Source organism: Lethenteron reissneri, chromosome 19, assembly GCF_015708825.2.
Source record: "Lethenteron reissneri isolate LAM-NWPU_2019-01 chromosome 19, ASM1570882v1, whole genome shotgun sequence".
Lineage (NCBI taxonomy): Eukaryota > Metazoa > Chordata > Hyperoartia > Petromyzontiformes > Petromyzontidae > Lethenteron > Lethenteron reissneri.
The window spans coordinates 4,404,591-4,423,307 of record NC_083797.1 but is presented as its reverse complement, the minus strand read 5'-3'; the positions used below and the strand labels follow the sequence as shown (position 1 = coordinate 4,423,307).

The 18,717-nt window shown below is 44.5% G+C and overlaps 1 protein-coding gene across 1 annotated transcript; it reads right to left on the bottom strand.

Annotated features, from left to right (window-relative positions):
- Positions 1–1,118: 1,118 nt before the first annotated feature.
- LAPTM4B (lysosomal protein transmembrane 4 beta) lies at positions 1,119–16,561 on the bottom strand. The gene is made up of 7 exons (XM_061554209.1): positions 16,335–16,561; positions 12,604–12,727; positions 10,964–11,037; positions 10,526–10,648; positions 8,747–8,842; positions 8,444–8,536; positions 1,119–2,911 (listed from the first exon to the last, which is right to left on the bottom strand). Exons 1-7 carry the CDS (start codon positions 16,434–16,436, stop codon positions 2,831–2,833), a joined length of 693 nt encoding a protein of 230 aa, XP_061410193.1. The 5' UTR covers positions 16,437–16,561; the 3' UTR covers positions 1,119–2,830.
- Between the last annotated feature and the right edge of the window lie 2,156 nt (positions 16,562–18,717).

The following is an 18,717-nucleotide window of genomic DNA, read 5'->3' as shown; positions in this document are numbered from 1 at the left end:
TGAGTATCGTATGATATCAGAACTCATCCCGCCCCCCTTCACCGACCAATGTGTATGGGGATGTAAGGTCACCCCCACCAGCCCATGCTCAACATGATGTTGGAAGGCCTTTATCCATTGTTGATTAAAACTTTTTTTAGCCCCCCCCCCTCCCAATACGTTCCATTCATTGGCTACCACATTGATAAGCTCCCCCCTCCTCTCCTCCCCCTTAACTTGTATTTAAGAACTTGCATCTTGGAATCCCTGCCTCACTTGATGCAGCAAATCTGGCTGTGACGGTCCCACCTGATGACGGAGACTTCTGTTGTCTCCGAAACGTCGTGATTTTTTATTATTTTATTTCTATTATTACTTTTATTAATATTAATTTAATTTTTTACCCACGTGACTTTACCAAAAAAACTAAGAGTATGAATCCTTGCAGTCACGAAAGCTTCAAATCTAGAATTAACAAAATGGCTGGATTGTTTTTGTTGTGACTGTATATGTAGTCATTATCAACCCACTGCTGGATAAGGGGTTTCCCATGTCGTGCATGTTGTGGGGATTATTTGGCCATAATTGGCAACACTGATCATCAGTGCACAGTAAAGGTGGAGCATAGACAATTGAGCATAGCACTTCAGTACTGTACAACAATGCATATCGCTGTACTGACCTCTACTGCCCACACCCGACCCACAGCCTATAACATTCATGAAATATTCCAGACAACTATTGAACATTTACAGATCTTATACTGGTAGGAACCTCCTGGTTACACCAGCCCACAGGGGATTGTGTCCGTCGTGCAGGGAGGGGCTGGGTGAGGAGGGTGGGGCTGGGTGTGGAGGGTGGAGAGGGGCTGGGTGGGGAGGGTGGGAAGGGGGCTTGGTGGGGACGGTGATGCTGGGTGGGGAGAGGAGGGTGGGGAGGGGCTGGTCACCCCGTGGTGCCCTTACAAAACTCAACGTTTAACCTACTCACGCCGGCTTGTGCCCGCGCTCACAGTCGGGCATATTTGCGGAATACACCACGCCGCCGTTGACCCTGGCCATTGACCGAGCAACCCAACGTTCCTACCAGCTCCCTCCGCAGGAATGTGTTATAATGAACCATGAAAAACCACACACGAGTTGGACAATCATACAAATTATATTTATTATAGTGACTTAAGATTCCTGAAAATGCTAACAAAAAATAACACATTTAATTTACCGTCATGTGCAGTCTCTATATGCATATCAGTAATCGCAGTTTATAAACAATAGCGGTGGTGTTTTCAAAACTGGGCATTAAATTAAAAGATATCCTTTGCGTATGGCAAAGCATGCAACAAAACATTGCAATTCCACACGGCCACAAGGAAAATATTGCAACGATCCGTCCCAAGTTTTTAAACTAGCGATGACTGCAATTGAATAGAACAACCCCTTCTTGGGAGCGACTGTAAAGAAAATGTGCATGGAATGGATACAGCATCGGCTACGTTACACACTTTAAAGATATGGATCACTAACGGGGGCGAGGGATGGAAACACATTGAAACATCACAATACAGCCACAAAACGTTATGGTGCCAGCAATGCGCCTACCTTGAACGAAAGACGAAAATTAGTTTAAGCCTCTTCCATGTATGGTAAAACATACTTATACTGTTAAGTCCTGCAAACACGATACAAATATCCTAGGAAAATAGACATCTGAAGGAGTGGACATGGCTAATTAGGAGAAACTAATTTGCCATGGCTCTCAGTCCTTGAAGACAGCAGTTATTTAAATATATTTACTGGATGTAGATCTCTTCATTTTTATAAATCTTCCTTCATCGCTTACCACAAGATATACTTTTCTCTAAAGTCACATTCCTTGCATGAGTAACCTGTGAAACTTGGAACATTTTAACTTGTAAATAAAGGTATGGAGCACACAATATAACCGTTTTGAAGTCACACGCTACTAGAAGCAAACAAAAAGCACGTATTAAAATTAAGATTACAATCGATATATTGTGTACCCCTGGGGCCAGACTACAAAAATCGTCAATTCAAACTTAATTTAAAGAGTAACTTAACAACAATGCACACACAGCAAAAAAAGCGAACGAAAACTCCGTTAAATATTCTGCACTTTGAAAATATGAGTCACGCACACACATTTTAACCAAATAACACAGCAATTAAGATTACCTACGGCATGTAAAGCAGCAAAAAAACATAATCTACGAGGAATGTGGTGATTGTCTTCCAATAGGGATTGCGAACATGAGGCAAAGGGTTCCAGAAATGCCATACGCAGGGTGTCTCCTACACTTCAAGTTTCAGGGATTCCGATTTAAAGCTTTCATAACTGCAAGGGATTCATCTTCTTGGTTCTTTCGTTAAAGTCATGTAGAAGGGAAATAATAAAAACAAAACATAATAAAATACAATTCTCACTGATGTTTCGGCCACAACGCAAGCAGCCGTCCTCAGGTGTGGCCGAAACGTCGTGAGAATTATTTTATTATGTTAAATTCGTATTATTTAATTATTTCCCTTCTACGTGACTTTACCGAAAAGAACCAAGAAGATTTCAGGGATTCAGTTACACCACTTGCACCTTGGGGCAACCGCAACGCAATTCTTACGCAACATCCTGCAAGCACACACGGCAGTCCACCTCCAGATATTTCCGATGTCATGAATTCTGTTTTGCTTCAGAGGACACTCCCAATGAACCTTTTGCCTGAGGTTCGCAACTTCCGTGCCAAGACACGGAAGCGAAATCGATGGGCACTTTGCTAGAGTTGCTGGGGCTTGCTGGCTCACTGCACCAGCAGCAGGCCGCGGGGACCGGTCCCTGCTACTTAAGCCGGAGTGTACGGAGGAGGGTCGTCGTCCTTGGGTGGAATCTTCATCACAACCATCTCGTACGGAGGCAGCAGGTACTGTGAACGCATACACACGCGCACGGCATTAATCATTATCATCATCATCAGCCATGCAAAATCCGCTGCTTGATGAGGGCCTTGCCATGCCACTTTAACAAGCCGATTCATCGCTCCATCTCCATAGTGGACACACTCCCGGGCGTGTTAAAAATGGTGTACAATGTCAAACGAGTATAATAAAAAATCTAACATTCTAGATTTGAAGCTTTCGTGACTGCAAGGATTCATACTCTTAGGTTTTTTTGGTAAAGTCGCATAGGTAAAAAATTAAATTAAAAGTTAATAAAAGTAATAGTGGAAATAACATAAAATAATAAATCACGACGTTTCGGAGGCAACACAAGTCTTCGTCATCAGGTGGGACCGTCACAGCTAAAATGACTGCATCAGTAATTTTACTGCATTAGTAATTTTAGCTGTGATGTCCCACCTGATGACGGAGACTTGTGTTGCCTCCGAAATGTCGTGATTTATTATTTTATTTCCATTATTACTTTTATTAACTTTTAATTACATTTTTTACCTACGTGACTTTACCGAAAAAAACCTAAGAGTATAAAATCTAACAGTCAATTCAACTTAAAATAAAACTTATATAACTGAACTTTAAGCGAAAAAACACATCCTTCCAAACACTAAACACCGACCGACCAACGTACATGTCGAGCCCTTGCCCCAGTCTACTGTTTGATGCGGGCCTCCCCATGCCAAGCAAGGTTGTTGGGGTTACTCGACCGTACAACACCACATTGTTCAGTGCGGGTTGGTGAAGGCGGGGGGAGCAGAGACGTTGGAGCGTAGAAGCGCAGTACAGCAATGGATGTATTTTCTGCACTGCCGTCTGCTGCTGCGCCCCAAACGACCCCAAGGTTGTCATGACACAAACTGGTCGTGCGTGGTGGTCAGTTTCCGACATGTGACGAGACCAGGTGCATTCTGGTTTGATTCGGTCACAATTCAGCTCTTATCGTCTAACCACTTTCAACAAGGAAACTGTACAAAGTTTACACGGGCGACATACACTGATTGTGCATTCACGTTTTGCTTAGAATGCATTCAACTGCATTCACTTCCGTGCACGAAGCTTTAATTTTCACGTGCGCAGTAAAGTACGACAGTATTACAACACAAACGTAGGACTTAATAAACATTTCCCCTAAATAGCATTATTTTGTTGCTCAAGCTTAAGGAGATGCCTCATATTTTTTTTCTTTGCTATACAATGCAAAAAAGTAACACAAAGACCTTCTTGTTTCCGCGAGTGTCCGTCATCCCCCCGCGAGTCTAATAGCTCGCCGTTGCTTTGCAATATCCGTGGTATGGCGCAGGCCTTGATATATGTAACATGTGATGATAAACGAACAAAACAAAGTTGAGAATGTGAAAAATTCCTGAACATTAACAGCACTAAAGAGCACTACAATGCAAAGAAAACCTTGTGCCACTCTTCATCAAAACCGCACACAAAAGCACAAGATATATAAAAATGATATAAAACACATTCCTTCGGAGGGAGCTGGTAGGAACGTTGAGTTGCTCGGTCAATGGCCAGGGTCAACGGCGGCGTGGTGTATTCCGCAAATATGGCCGACTGTGAGGGTGGGCACAAGCCGGCGTGAGCAGGTTAAACGTTGAGTTTTATAAGGGCACCACGGGGTGACCAGCCCCACCCCACCCAGCCCCACCCTCCCCACCCAGCCCCTCCCCCCCCACCCAGCCCCTCCCCACCCTCCCCACCCTTCCCTCCCCACCCAGCCCCACCCTCCATACCCAGCCCAGCCCCTCCCCACCTCCCCTCCCTCCCCACCCAGCCCCTCCCTCCCCACCCAGCCACTCCCCACCCTCCCCTCTCCACCCAGCCCCACCCCTCCTATTTTTGGATGCACGACAGACGGACGGACACAATAATCCCCTGTGGGCTGGTGGAACCAGGAGGTTCCAACCAGTAAAAGGAAACATGTCCAAGCTTCTCAACAGCAGATAAAGGACAAAGGGCTAGCCAAGCCCGCCCCACGCACAGCAGCAGAGTAGCGAAGGTCAGCGTCGCGTGACAACTGCAGCGAGGAGAGGCTCAAGGTGCGTCCACGTAAAATTATCGTCACGGCTCGAGTCAACAGACAAATCGGGGTGAACAAAGCCCGTAGGCGGTTACCAGAGCGTCCTTGCTAGGCTGAGTAAGGCGATGCAGTGCCGAGCCTTCAAACCCCCCCCCCCCCCCCCCCCACCTTGCATAGTCGCTGACTCTTTTTTACACGCTTTCTTTTAACTCACTCCGTCTGTTGTTGTTGTCGTTGTTGTATCCTCAAATCTTGCAACTCAATTTTAACCCACTTCCCAATGTGGTATCGACTGAAAACTTGGTATACTTAAGTGATACTGATGACAATAATATATTCTATCATCAAACATTATTTTTTTAGATGTTATGTTTCGGCTTGGGTCTCATTGTCCACGGTCAACTGACGTTGGCTGTAATTGACCATGGCCCCTTACGTTATGGAAAGCTTCGGGGCTACTTCCTGGAGTCGTGCAGTTCTGCCATTACTAGTAGGGTACATTTCATAAAAGCGTGTTTACATTTTTTTTTATTACTTATTAAAATACCTGCAGAGAGTCAGTATTGTTCGGAGGCTGGTAAAGAAGCCTGCTCCTGATCATGTTAACGCCCTCACATCTAACCCTCACGACACACAGCGATAAATCAACAGTTAATAGCGCTGGGCCTGAAATACAGCAGAACCCCTCTTAACGACAGTAATTGGTTCCGCAAAACCGTTTGTTAAGTGATTTACTCGTTAAGCAAGTTTAGGAAATACACGTCAAAGGCTTAATTTGGTCCGATAAGCATCGCGAGTCATCAATTTTTCACCCAAAAGACGTACGTTATAATATTTAAACAAAGGATATGAATAAATAAAGATACTAACAACATTATAAACACATAATATACATAATATTAAAATAAACACGGTTAATCAATGCATTCATTAATATTTGCTGGACCTACAACAGCCTGTCGTTAACAGGGGGTGGTCGTTAAGAGGGGGTTCTACTGTATATGGTAGTGCACACTGTTGTATTGCCTTAATATATATTAACGATATTTCTTTACACCATCTAAACTTGTCATTTACAAAAAAAAACTATTCATTTTCCTAAAAAAAAGGGGGTTTTCACAGTTCATTAAAACTTTAAATAAATAAATAAAAATGCTGACTTGCACGTGAAAAGTAAAGCCAGATAAGCCAGCAGCTGTTTGCAAATGTAGCTTGCCCCCAAGCATATCAGCTGCCCACACACTCGCCAAGTCGTAGAAAACAGGCAAGAGTTTGGTAGCACAGAGCACAGACTCTGATTCGGCATCACTAACACCAGCTCAAGTATGGGGGCGGCGGGGGGGGCGTGAAACGTGAGAATTCCCCTCCGAACTCACTCCACTGCCTAGTCACACGGATTACCCATTGGCAGCTCGCCTCTACCGAAGACAAGGCTTCTCTTATTCCCCCCATTACGTTCCGTCTTTATAGAGAGCGTGGTTTTAACTGTGCTTGGTTTCAGATTCCGCAAGCTTACAAACTCTAGAGGAAAAGATGGCCCCAGTGGATTTTTTTCTGTGTACCCTGTGCGGGTCCCTTTCCACACAAGCGTTGCATTCAGGTTTTCCGAATTAACCGTTGCAAATCAGGTGTCAAGCCAAAACCAAGAAATGTTGACTCACAAATTATACCGCTTTGCCTAACTAACTTAGCAATCTTTGAACTAACTTAGCAATCTTTCTAACTTAGCAATCTTTGAAATATGTAATCGACCAGGCTATGCGTTAATTGTGTGTTGACCGACTCTCTGTGTTGCATTACATTACATTTCAATATTTTGCTAGGTTATTTAATTTAATGTGTCTCTCTCCCGTTCTCCTAATTTTCAAGCTTGCGTGCTTTACCACCCGTCGTCCTACCCATTGACATGCTAATTGTTTCTCTAACCCCCTCCCTCTCTTCGCCCCCACCCCCTCTCTCTATTTAAGGCCTCGTCACAGAGACGTTCTCTCTCTGTGTGCCTATGTGTTGCTCTCTCTCTATGTATCTTGGTGATATCTGTCTGCTTATATGTCTGTCTATAGTTTTCTGGTTAGATTTTTGTTGCTATTTCATTTATACCTGATGATGATTGCTTGTGTTGCAATCCAAACGTCGTATGCCATTATTTATTTTTTTATTTTATCTTTATACGTGGCTTTCCCGAAAGAACCAAAGAGTATTCATGGCGATTGTTTAACTGCGCTTCACCGTGCTCATCAGTGCTGATTAATGAAAGGAGTTGGGGAGGGGGATTTGCGAAGACCGGTTTGAATATCACTCGTCAACTACTCCGATTAACACGGCTGGCTAGGTACGGTCCGAAAAAAGCTCCGCATTTAGAAACATGCATTTAGACTATTTAGATTATTTTGCTGCTAAAAATGTTCAAGTGATAAGCCAATTTGTTGAGCTATCATTTGTGGCCAGGCTGCCTTTGAACAATAAGTTAATACACCTCAGTGGGCTTTGTCTGGTTGGATGGGGATGGTTTTGTTTCATTTTTACGTGTTTGTGTGATTGTTTACCTTTCTCGTACTTTACACTATCATGTTTTGTATTGTTTGTGGTTGTAACGTTCATCGGATTCCTCCAGTATATATGAACATTCTGATTCTGACCTGCAAGCATACTGATAGCCGAGTCCAGGGGTCGAATACAGGTGGCAGAGTGCAGTGGGCTAGCCAATGCACAACCACTCCCTCCAAGAGATATGAAGATTGGAACTAGATATCACAAATTGCTACACTGGCGTTTCACAGACTCGATCAGCAGATGGCCGAACCATTACGTTCACACACCACAAATGACTTCGCCATTGGAATAGAAATCCCAATTTGGGAGCAGCTAAACCATGAATGAAATAAGAAAAAACATACTTATAAAACAAATATGCTGTTATACAACAAACACAATAAGTTTATTTTCCCAATACTCTGCTTTGTTTTAGTGGGCTCTTGTCAATATCAATACATTGAACCAGATGTGCTTCTGTCTGGTAATTCCAAAGCATTAATGGGTGAAGGTCAGAGCCAGAGGCTAATCACAGAAACGGTTCTAATACTTAAATCCCCCAGTTTGGATGGCGAAGTGCAACAGGAAGGGATTAACTCAATTTCTGGCCAGTACTCTCCGCCAATGGATGATGATTTCGGTTACAGTAAAACCTTGGATTGCGAGCATAATTCGTTCCGGAAACGTGTTTGTAATCCAAAGCACTCGTACATCAAAGCACTCGTATATCAGTTGTGATCACGTGACGCTTGGCAAAGCGTATACACGTACTACTCGTATTGCAAGACCTCGCTCGTTTATCAAATTAATATTTATTTAAAAATTTTGCTCGTCTTGCAAAACACTCGCAGACAAAGTTACTCGCAATCCAAGGTTTTACTGTACATTACTTACCAATGACGGGAGTCCGGATACACTAAAATGAATGGGTAAACCGTACCTCGTTGTTCTGATCCGTGAAGACGGTCATGTCTGGGATGTTCCTGTTCACAATGTACTTGTAGCAGTTCCACACGCAGCAGATCATGTAAGCCTGCAATGACAAACCACAGCAAAATTAGCACCTACTCTTGCGGTCGTCGCATGTGTGTGGAATATTAATTGTTCGGCGGTCGTCGGGAATTAGGATAAAGGTGGACATTTTGAAACCACACGAAACACTGAACCCCCCCCCCGCCCCCCTCTTTTACGTAAATGCCACGCAATGCAGTGAGCACCCACGCAAGCTGTGTGTTTGACCAACCTTGAACGACAGGACAAATGCGAAGAGCAGCACAAAGATGAGCACCACCCAAGTGGAATCCATGCTCTCAATGTCCTCCTTGTACGTGAAGTTCGGCTGAAGTACACGATAACAAAACAACATGAAAAATCGGGTCGGTTAACCACAGGTGCGCACTGACGGTTTAAGTCACTGACATTTTTCACTGTCCTGTGAAAGCCACGAGTGGTAGAAAAAAAAAGGCTTTCCATTGTTGTGAATAAACGTTCCGTGGAAGAGAAACACTGTCAGTTATCAATGCATTTCATTGTCCGTCACTTTCCGACACACACTACCTTGGGACAAACCTTACTAGCTAGCCTTTTGCCCGTCCTAGGACGGAAGCTGTAATATTTACGAAAAAAGAATTGAGCAGAGTATAATTGTTTCTTGTGTAAATTTAATGGCAGTGAATGTTGCACAAAAGTACGTCATCAAAAACCTCGCTGCATTTCACTGTAGCACTGTATTACCGGCAGTGATTCTTGCATAAAACACCTCACTTCATGTCACTGTCGCACTGTATATAACGGACCCTCAATTTGTTCAAACTCACTGCTCTGATACTTTATTCTCTTCTGTGTTCGGTCGCTGAGGTTGAAATTAACATGAAATCGATACAATATCTGGAAAATCACTGAGAAATGTCTATTTTACCATAATGTAGAAGCATACATTAGACTTACCTTTTGTCGCAAGTGCTGAAGAAATAAATAAAGACACCAAATCCACTTTGTTGCTGCGTAGAATTATTTATTAGATTAACTTTCAATAAAGAAATGTGAAACTTAAAGCGAATTTGCAAAAAAAACCATTTCTTTCCGCTCGACCTTCTTCTGCGCGAGTGTAAAATTACACCCGCTCATAAATATTAATGATGGGGGGGGGGGGGGGGTGTGGCATGTGGAGTGACGTCACGCGTGTGACACAAAAATTGGCTGCGTCGAGTGGTGGCAGGTTTAACGACACATCTCATCTATATTTACGCGATCTAACCCAAAAAAAAAACCTTCGTTATGGATATTGGTCGCGAAAGCTTACTACGTGTTAATCTACCTGGGAGAATTTAGGGAAATAAAACACAAACTCCAAAATAAAGTATAATATTACTGCAGAGCAAGAACTACCTTTACTTATGTTTATCTCAGCTACAATACCATCGTGAGTATTAAAACACTCACAATGTTTAGTCGGGCCTACTGAAACTCCATCGCTACATTATGGAGATTTTTTTCAGTTTTCGTAGTGATACTTTTTATATATATAGAACATTTTACAGCCCTATGTTGTGAAGGGGGTGCCCGATGAATGATTCAAATATCACTCACCACTGCTTGTCAGCCATGGCTGGAAATAAAATGGAGTTCGCTGGATGCAAAGCGTAGTGCACTCACAACTAAACCATCGCTATAACATTTAAGTGCCATCCACGTGAAAACCCTTATCCTTACACTGGTGAGTTTCCAGTAGAACGGCTGATGTATGTATGTTGAACTTCTTTTGCATGGTACGTATGGGGTAAGGACAACAACAAACTAAACACAAAAAGCAGTTGTAAAGAAACGAGTTTTTCAATCTAGATTATTTTAAAGTGCACAGCTCCAGTGCCTTCCTAATAACCCAACGGAAAAGCGTTCCAGACGGCCGCAGAAGCGCATCTGAAACTGTGCGATGCAGCGACCGTCTTTGTTCGATGGCCAGCCAAAAGCCGCTGCTGTGAGGGTGACCGGAGTTCGCGTGATGTAATGTTCAATCAATTACCAGCTGGTCCACGTAGTCCTTGAACTTGGGCAGGTAGGTGAGGAATCCCACAGCCACAAGGCAGGTGAGAGCAAAATCGAAAAGCTGATAGCAGAAGAATGGGATGAGAAGGCCACTGCGATGCTGGGAACAGAAAGAAAAGATGTGGCCATGGTCACTCAACTGCTTCACACCAGAGCTGGCTCCTACAACATCCTACATCAACAAACACTACTTTATATCATTTCCATAACCAGTATCTTCGATTCAGGTAAAATCTACTGAAAACAAAATATGACTTTAAAAGTGAAAAGCATGTACGCACAGGTTGCATTGGTCGATTACGTTTATGTACGATTTATTCAGTGGCTTATTTTTAAGTTTGACCGTGTCTACAAATAACCATTGCATGCACTCAATGACAAATACATGAGATATGTAATTAACACATGGACGTACTTTGAACGACCCGTAGACCAGCATCCCACTCATTATCATCATCAGCAGAGATATCACCATAGCAATGGAGCTGTCTGTAAGCAAAAGCATAATTCATCAGACAGAACACCATACCACAACAATTATTTCACTCTCAAGACGATTCCTGTGACCATATTAGCTAAAATGCACCTGACCTCATCCGATCTCAGAAGTCGAGAAGACAGTGCTTGCGTGGGTGACCACCATGCGCATGCCAGGTTGGTAAAAGCAACTGCAGGGCAGTGCTACATAAATACAGGACACCAAATCCATTGTTGTACTGTATTTATATGCTCTCACAGCTATGCTCCCATGGTAACTAACCACATGAACCAAATTTCGATTTAAAGCTTTCGTGACTGCAGGGATTCATCTTCTTGGTTCTTTCACGTCGTGATAATTATTTAATGATTTATTATTATTTTATTATTTACATTCTACGTGACTTTACCGAAAGAACCAAGAAGACACATGAACCAACTTTGTGAAGTATGGTCAAATGACCCACATGGCATGGGGAGGCCCTCATCCAATAGTTTTACACATAGAACATACGTTGCATGACATTGGATTGGGGTAGGAATTCAACTTGAACGCTTTGCTTAGTCATCCACCGAAATAGCTCATGATACACGATCTTAAAAAAATAAACAAACTGTAATTTATGTAAATCTTTACGTTAAGCTTTTGTGACCGCATGAATTCATATTCTTTGGGTCTTTAGGTAAAGTCACGTAGATAGGTTCTAAGAAAATAACAAAAAATAACAAAAAACTACGACATTTCGATTGCATCAAATCCTGATGACAAACGCTTGTGTTGCGATCGAAACGTCGTAGTTTTTTGTTATTTTTTCTTATTTTCTTTGAACCCATCTACGTGGCTTTACCGAAAGACCCAAAGAATATGTAATTTATGTATTCACACAAATATAACATGTATAATCATTCCGTGATAAAGTCGCAGGATTTATTCTGCTGCATTCAAAAAAGATTAGTGCTAAATAGTCAGCAATAGAATATATTTGGAAATGCTCCTGATATCAGCTTAGGCTACTTAGCATGCATATGTACTGTACAGTAAATCCTAATCGTGTGCCACGGTGGGGAGACGATAACTCCCTCGCCTATTCTGCAGGCAGTCGTGGGTTCGATCCCGACCCTGACACCTGTATATTTGGAGTTTGCGTGTTCTCCCCATGGTCGCGTGGATTTCTATCGGGGTCCTCCGATTTTTCACCTCCACATTTAAAAAACGTGCGTTTAGAAAAACCTGCTATAAATTCCCACATGAATAAGCCACTTCCTTGAGCTGTCATTTGTGACCAGGTAGCTTCTGACAAAGAGCTACATAGCTCAGTGGGCGTTTACCTGGTACAATAAAAATAGAAGTAACAGAAGACGTAAAATGCAATGTGATCTGTACCGGCGGAAGGATCCCACTAATCTGGTTATAAAGAAAACAGGAACGGTAATACATACAGAGTTTATTTTTAACTTGGCCGAGCGACTTAACATGGAATTCCTAAATTGCAGTCACACGACCGAAACCCATCTGCATAAAGGGGCGAATGCAAACATGGAAATGACACCGACAGAGACTGCTGACACCAAGCTTACCGACGCCGTCGGACATGTTTGAGTAGTAGCTGTTGGGAAGGTCGTACTTGTGTGCGAACTCTGCTACCTCATCGGGGCTGATGGTGGCAGCCGCGAGAAATGACGCCATCACCAAATACATCAGCTGGAGAGAGAAAAAGGAACAAGATTGGGACGACAGTCGGTGTTTCGAAAACTCAGGCCCCAGAACTTAGTTCCCCACAACAACAATAACACAAACCCCACGACACATTCACATTATTGTGTTTCACGGTGGAACGGGTGGCGCAGTGGCTGGTACAATTCTCAGCAAACTGATGAATACCGAGGCTGGAAACCACAGCAGTGGCAAGCGTCTCACCATCCCACCCGCTTGTCTTTACCAACCAGCTCTGACCAGCAGGGATTTTGATCAAAGTTAAACTCTCAGGACGGACACAGCAAGTCTGGCGGAAGACCTTCATCCAACAGTGGGTTGGGCAAAAGGGCTGGCAATTGTAATTGTATTTTTTTCCAATCTGTTATCTCCACGGCAGATGTTTATACTTCCTAATTTGTTTTGGTCAACATGAATTGCACCATGTCACCACATTTTTTTGTTGTTGTTACGTTTAAGCGGATATGTTTGTCAAAACATAAGACATGCTCGACAGTGCAGGAAACATATTACATACTAAATTAAAGCCTGGAAATATACATACCAATAATGACACTTAATAATGTTTATTTTGTATGTGGTCCACAGCGTTCTGGAGACTTCACTAATATATAGTGGGATTCAAGGAGGGTACAGCACCAAGGCAAGTGGGGTTAAGGAGCGTGTTTAATAATTATGAAATGATATTTGTGCTTGCCACAAAGTGCACTCACAATGGCAATGGTGGGTGATGTGAATTTATTATAAAGCTGTATGAGCTGCAATGCTTTCTTTTTCTAATTTTTAAACTAAGTGTTGGGTGGATTTACCGAACAAAAGTAATCACGTCGTCAGAATCAATTATTGTCACCTAACAGTCTTACCAATCCATTGTAACCCAAGTTCAAGTTTGTATACAAACCAATTAAATCAACTTTCCTAATAACCTAAGTCGTACAAGTTTACAAGTGAAGATTAACATCCGTGTACACAAGAACGTCATCATGTAAACTACAAAACGCGTTGTGCCCCACCACCATGAAAGCACACAAATTGTTGTTTTGTAACAGAACACAACCGCTGTACTTTTCTGCCTGTGAACACTCATCAATCTAGAAACACCAGCTCCTCCCTACGACGGTATAAGATACTAGTCCACGCAATTAACACCGTCTGCGTCACGTGTATGTTAATGTACTGTGTGATGTACTTTGTGATGTACTGTGTGTTGTTCTGTGTTAATGGGGAGCGGTGGTGTAGCGATAAGCGCGCTGCCCTACGAACCCGGCATCCAGAGGTCGATTCCCGCTCACGGCCAACACCAGTGACGATTAATTATCTGAACCGGTCCTGGGCCTCCCCGAGGTCGACTCAGCCTCAAATGCTCACCTGGTGCGGTGTGTATACATCGACAATAGGGAGACAAAGGCGGCCGGGTGTGGTGTTGGCCACCCACCCCTTCGTGTACCGTGCCGGCCTTCATAGGTGCCCGCTAACAGCGCTTTCCCCAACAATCTGTTCAGGCTTTACGGGGAATCTTTATCTTTGTTAAACTTCTTTCACACCTTACGTAGCCCAGCCGTGCTAATCATGTAACACATGCGCCTAGGCGCACACCGCAATCTTAATTTGAATCGGCTTTATTAACGCGAATTTCTTGTCGCGTCACGTGGGAGGAACGTGTTTAACAATAATCGGGCGCGTGCAGCGTGCAACGAGTTAAATTTGTACTGTATTTGAATGGAGGAGGGGGGGGGGATAAATTGGCAAACACGGAAAGACGGAGCGCTGTGGGTCCCGAGGCCTGAAGATTGGGGAACCCTCGAGTGAAGTGGGTGTCTAAAGCTACCTCTAGTTCCACATTATGCCACGGTGGCGACATTAACTACCTCGCCTGGTATACAGGAGGTCGTGAGTTCTACCCTGACGCCTGCTGTATATTTGTAGTTTGCGTGTTTCTCTATCTCATCATCATCACAGTGGCGAGATGTTAACTACCTCGCCTGGTATACAGGCGGTCGTGAGTTCGACCCTGACGCCTGCTGTATATTTGGAGTTTGCGTGTTTCTCTATCTCATCATCATCACAGTGGCGAGATGTTAACTACCTCGCCTGGTATACAGGAGGTCGTGAGTTCTACCCCGACGCCTGCTGTATATTTGGAGTTTGCGTGTTTCTCTCTCTCATCATCATCACAGTGGCGAGATGTTAACTACCTCGCCTGGTATACAGGAGGTCGTGAGTTCTACCCCGACGCCTGCTGTATATTTGGAGTTTGCGTGTTTCTCTCTCTCATCATCATCACAGTGGCGAGATGTTAACTACCTCGCCTGGTATACAGGAGGTCGTGGGTTCTACCCCGACTCCTGCTGTATATGTGGATTCTAGATTTGAAGTTTTCGTGACTATGTAAAGAGTATGTATATTTGGAGTGTGCGTGTTTCTCCCCCCGTGGTTGTGTGGATTTTTCTCCGGGTCCTCCAGGTTTTCCCTCCGCATTTAGAAAACACGCGTTTAGAGTATTTGGCTGCTATACATTTCCACTTCATCAGCCACTTCGTTGAGCTATCATTTGTGGCGAGGTCGCTTTTTAAAAAGAGCTACATAGCTCAGTGGGCCTTACCTGGTAAAATACAAAATAGTTTAAATAGTTAAGTTTGTCAAGTCATTCTCTCCTTAAAAAGACTATTGTACACGAAACGGACAGCTGTTATCTTGAAGCTAAACGCCTAGGGCTTTGCAGATCTGCACCATTCAGAATTTTTTTTTAAAAAACTCTACAGAAGCTGATTGTAAATACTCCTAGTATAAGCACAGGTCTGATATAAGCAATACAGCGCACAACCTTACATTGCTAGTAGGCCAAGGGCAACTTCTGATATAAACATCACTCTCAATGGGTGTTCTTATATCCAGCTACGATTATTGATTAAAACAAATCAACTGTAAGCCACGATGTTGACATTGCTACCGTGTGATAATAGACACTCTAAAGTTTAAGAGACGTCGTGGCAGCAAGGCAAGGCAAGGAGGTTCCACATCAGGAGCCCTTGATGACAATCACTCCACTGCTGGATGAAGGATCGCCCCCAAAGCCACCCATCCACCTGGCGCCTTCAATGATCGATTTCATCGCTCCATCTCCTCGTTATCGGTAGAACAATTTTAATTTTTTAAACTAAACTTAAGCATACACTTTTTCGTCATTAACGACGCTTTAAACCGGCGTCATAAACAACCCCGACACTCACGCAGCTTACAAAAACACGACGCGATTACAATTCCACAACACAGGTTGTTGTTGTTTTGGATGAGATCGCGTAAACGTGTGTGTCGTTAAACCCACCACCACCCGACCCAGCCAATTAGTAAGGTTTGTCACGTAAAACAAAACATGCCAATTCGTTACTAGCACAGCACAGAGAGCAAATCCACAAAACATTTACAATCAATTATCGTGTTCTTTTTCAGTGCCATCTATTCGCTTAATCGCATTGAAGTGCGCAAGAGCGCGGCCTAACTCGACGTCGGTGAAGCCTACGGCCTTGCCTGATGCCCACCCCGGGCCTCACCCCCCCCACCCCCCGCGAGCCGACAACGACGTCGGCGTCCTCACCGCGTAGGCGCCGCCGAGCAGCATCGCGCCCGTGCGGACGTGGAAACAGACGCAGCAGCTGGTGGAGTAGAACTGGTAACGGAAGGGCGACTTGAAAGACATGGCTGGACGACGTTTAAAGTTTAACTTACAGAGAGAATTGGAATTATTTATAACAACGGAGAGAAGCGCTACGCGAACCCCTCCACTCCCCTCGCGGAGTGATACACAAGCAGAGCGGCGGCGAGCGGAACTAACGGTAGTGGTGACGTCACGGCACGAGATAAGCATTACGTCACCCCCCCACCCTCAACCCCCCCCAACCTAAACCCCCCACTCTCAACCCCCCACCCTCACCCCCCCACCCTAACCCCCCACCCTCAACCCCCCCACCCTCAACCACCCTCAACCACCCTCAACCCCCCCCACCCTCAATACCCCCACCCTCAAACTTCCCACTCTCAACCCCCCCACCCTCAACCCCCACCCCCAACCCTCAACCCCCCCCACCCTCAACCACCCCACCCTCAACCCCCCACCCTCAACCCCCCCCACCCTCAATACCCCCACCCTCAAACTTCCCACTCTCAACCCCCCCACCCTCAACCCCACCCCCAACCCTCAACCCCCCCCACCCTCAACCACCCCACCCTCAACCCCCCACCCTCAACCCCCCCCACCCTCAACCACCCCACCCTCAACCACCCCACCCTCAACCCCTTCCGAACCTCAACCCCCCACTCTCAACCCCCCACCCTTCCCCCCACCCTCAACCCCCACCCTCAACCCCCCCACCCTCACCCCCCACCCCCCAAACCCTCACCCCTGCCACCCTTACCCCTCAACCTCACCCCCCACACCCCCACCCACCTACACCGTCACCCTAATCCCACTCACCCCCCCACCCCCTCCCCTAACCCCCCACCAATAGCAACACCGCCCGCTATAAAGGAGGCATCGGTTGGCGCGTCACAACAGGACGGGGTGCATGGTCACGTGACGACAGCAGGATGTCTTCAGTAAGGGAGTTGCCGAAACCCGTGCATAATGTTGAAGTGATGCCATCGAATGATCGATTGCAGCAGGCAGCTGCTATCACGATGCGGTGTCGTGGTTGTAGACTCACTCAGACGGAGATTAAACTATTATATTTTATTTTTACCAGCAATGCCCACTGAGCTTCTTTTCTCAGAAGCTATCTGGCCACAAACGACAGCTCAACGAAGTGGCTTAGGCACCGTCCATAAATGACGTCACGCACCTATGGGGGGGGGGGGGGGGTCAGACATTTGTGACGATGTGTAACGAAGGGGGGGGGGGGGTGAGAAATGTGACGTCACATCAAAATGCGCAACTTTAAATAAATATAGACAACACGTTCTACTTTTTAATAAATGTTTTCTCCTACAACATCAGAGTGCATCGCCACATTAAATACGCACTACAATACAATGACAATAGTTTAAAGCGATTTGAAACTTTTTTTGGGGGGGCAGAGCTTTGTGACGTCATATTTGAGGGGGGGGGGGTCTGACTTTTTGTGACGCCGTATGACGATGGGGGGGGGGAGGGGTAAAAAATCGTCTAAAATCGCGTGACGTCATTTATGGACGGCCCCTTATCATGTGAAAATTTAAGAAGATAAATACTTTAAACGCGTGATGTTGATTCTAAATGTAGAGGGGAAAAACCCAAGAACTTGGAGAAAAATTCGCGCGACCACGAGCAAATATACAGCAGGCGCCAGAGTCTGGTTCGAACCCACGACTTCCTTTATACCAGACGAGGTATTTCATATCTCGGCACCGCGGCGTTTATGATTAAGATAGTCATGCATGTTTTTTTAATAGAACCACTCTTGTTTACGCTGGGGCCATGGAGTCAACATTGGGGGGGGGACCAAATCTTCCAGGGTGTCTGGGGGTCCCAACCCAGAAAAATATCTCAATTTTTTAACTCATTTCCTGCCTAAAATATTTAAAAATTCACTAACACATGGGATGAACTTTTTTTTTTTACAATAATGTCTAATAGTGTATTGTATTACATTGCTCTGTTGTTACTTTTTTACCATTTCTTGTTTCATTGTATGTAATGGCAGAGATTAGGGATTAATGACGTACAACTATCACCACAATCATATAAACAAAAATCTATGCATTGATTTATATGAAGACAAGTGCAGATATTGTGGCCAAGATTTAACACATTTTTATTTACATAGCATCGCAATTATTTTTTTATAGCAATATATTGGGGGGGGGGGACATTTTGAGCATATTTGAATATTTAGGGGGGATGTGTCCCCCCCCCCCAATATAAATATATATATTATAAATACGGCCTTGATCTCAACACATTTTAGAGGGTACCCCACCCTCCACCCCCAGTGGCACATGTCCCA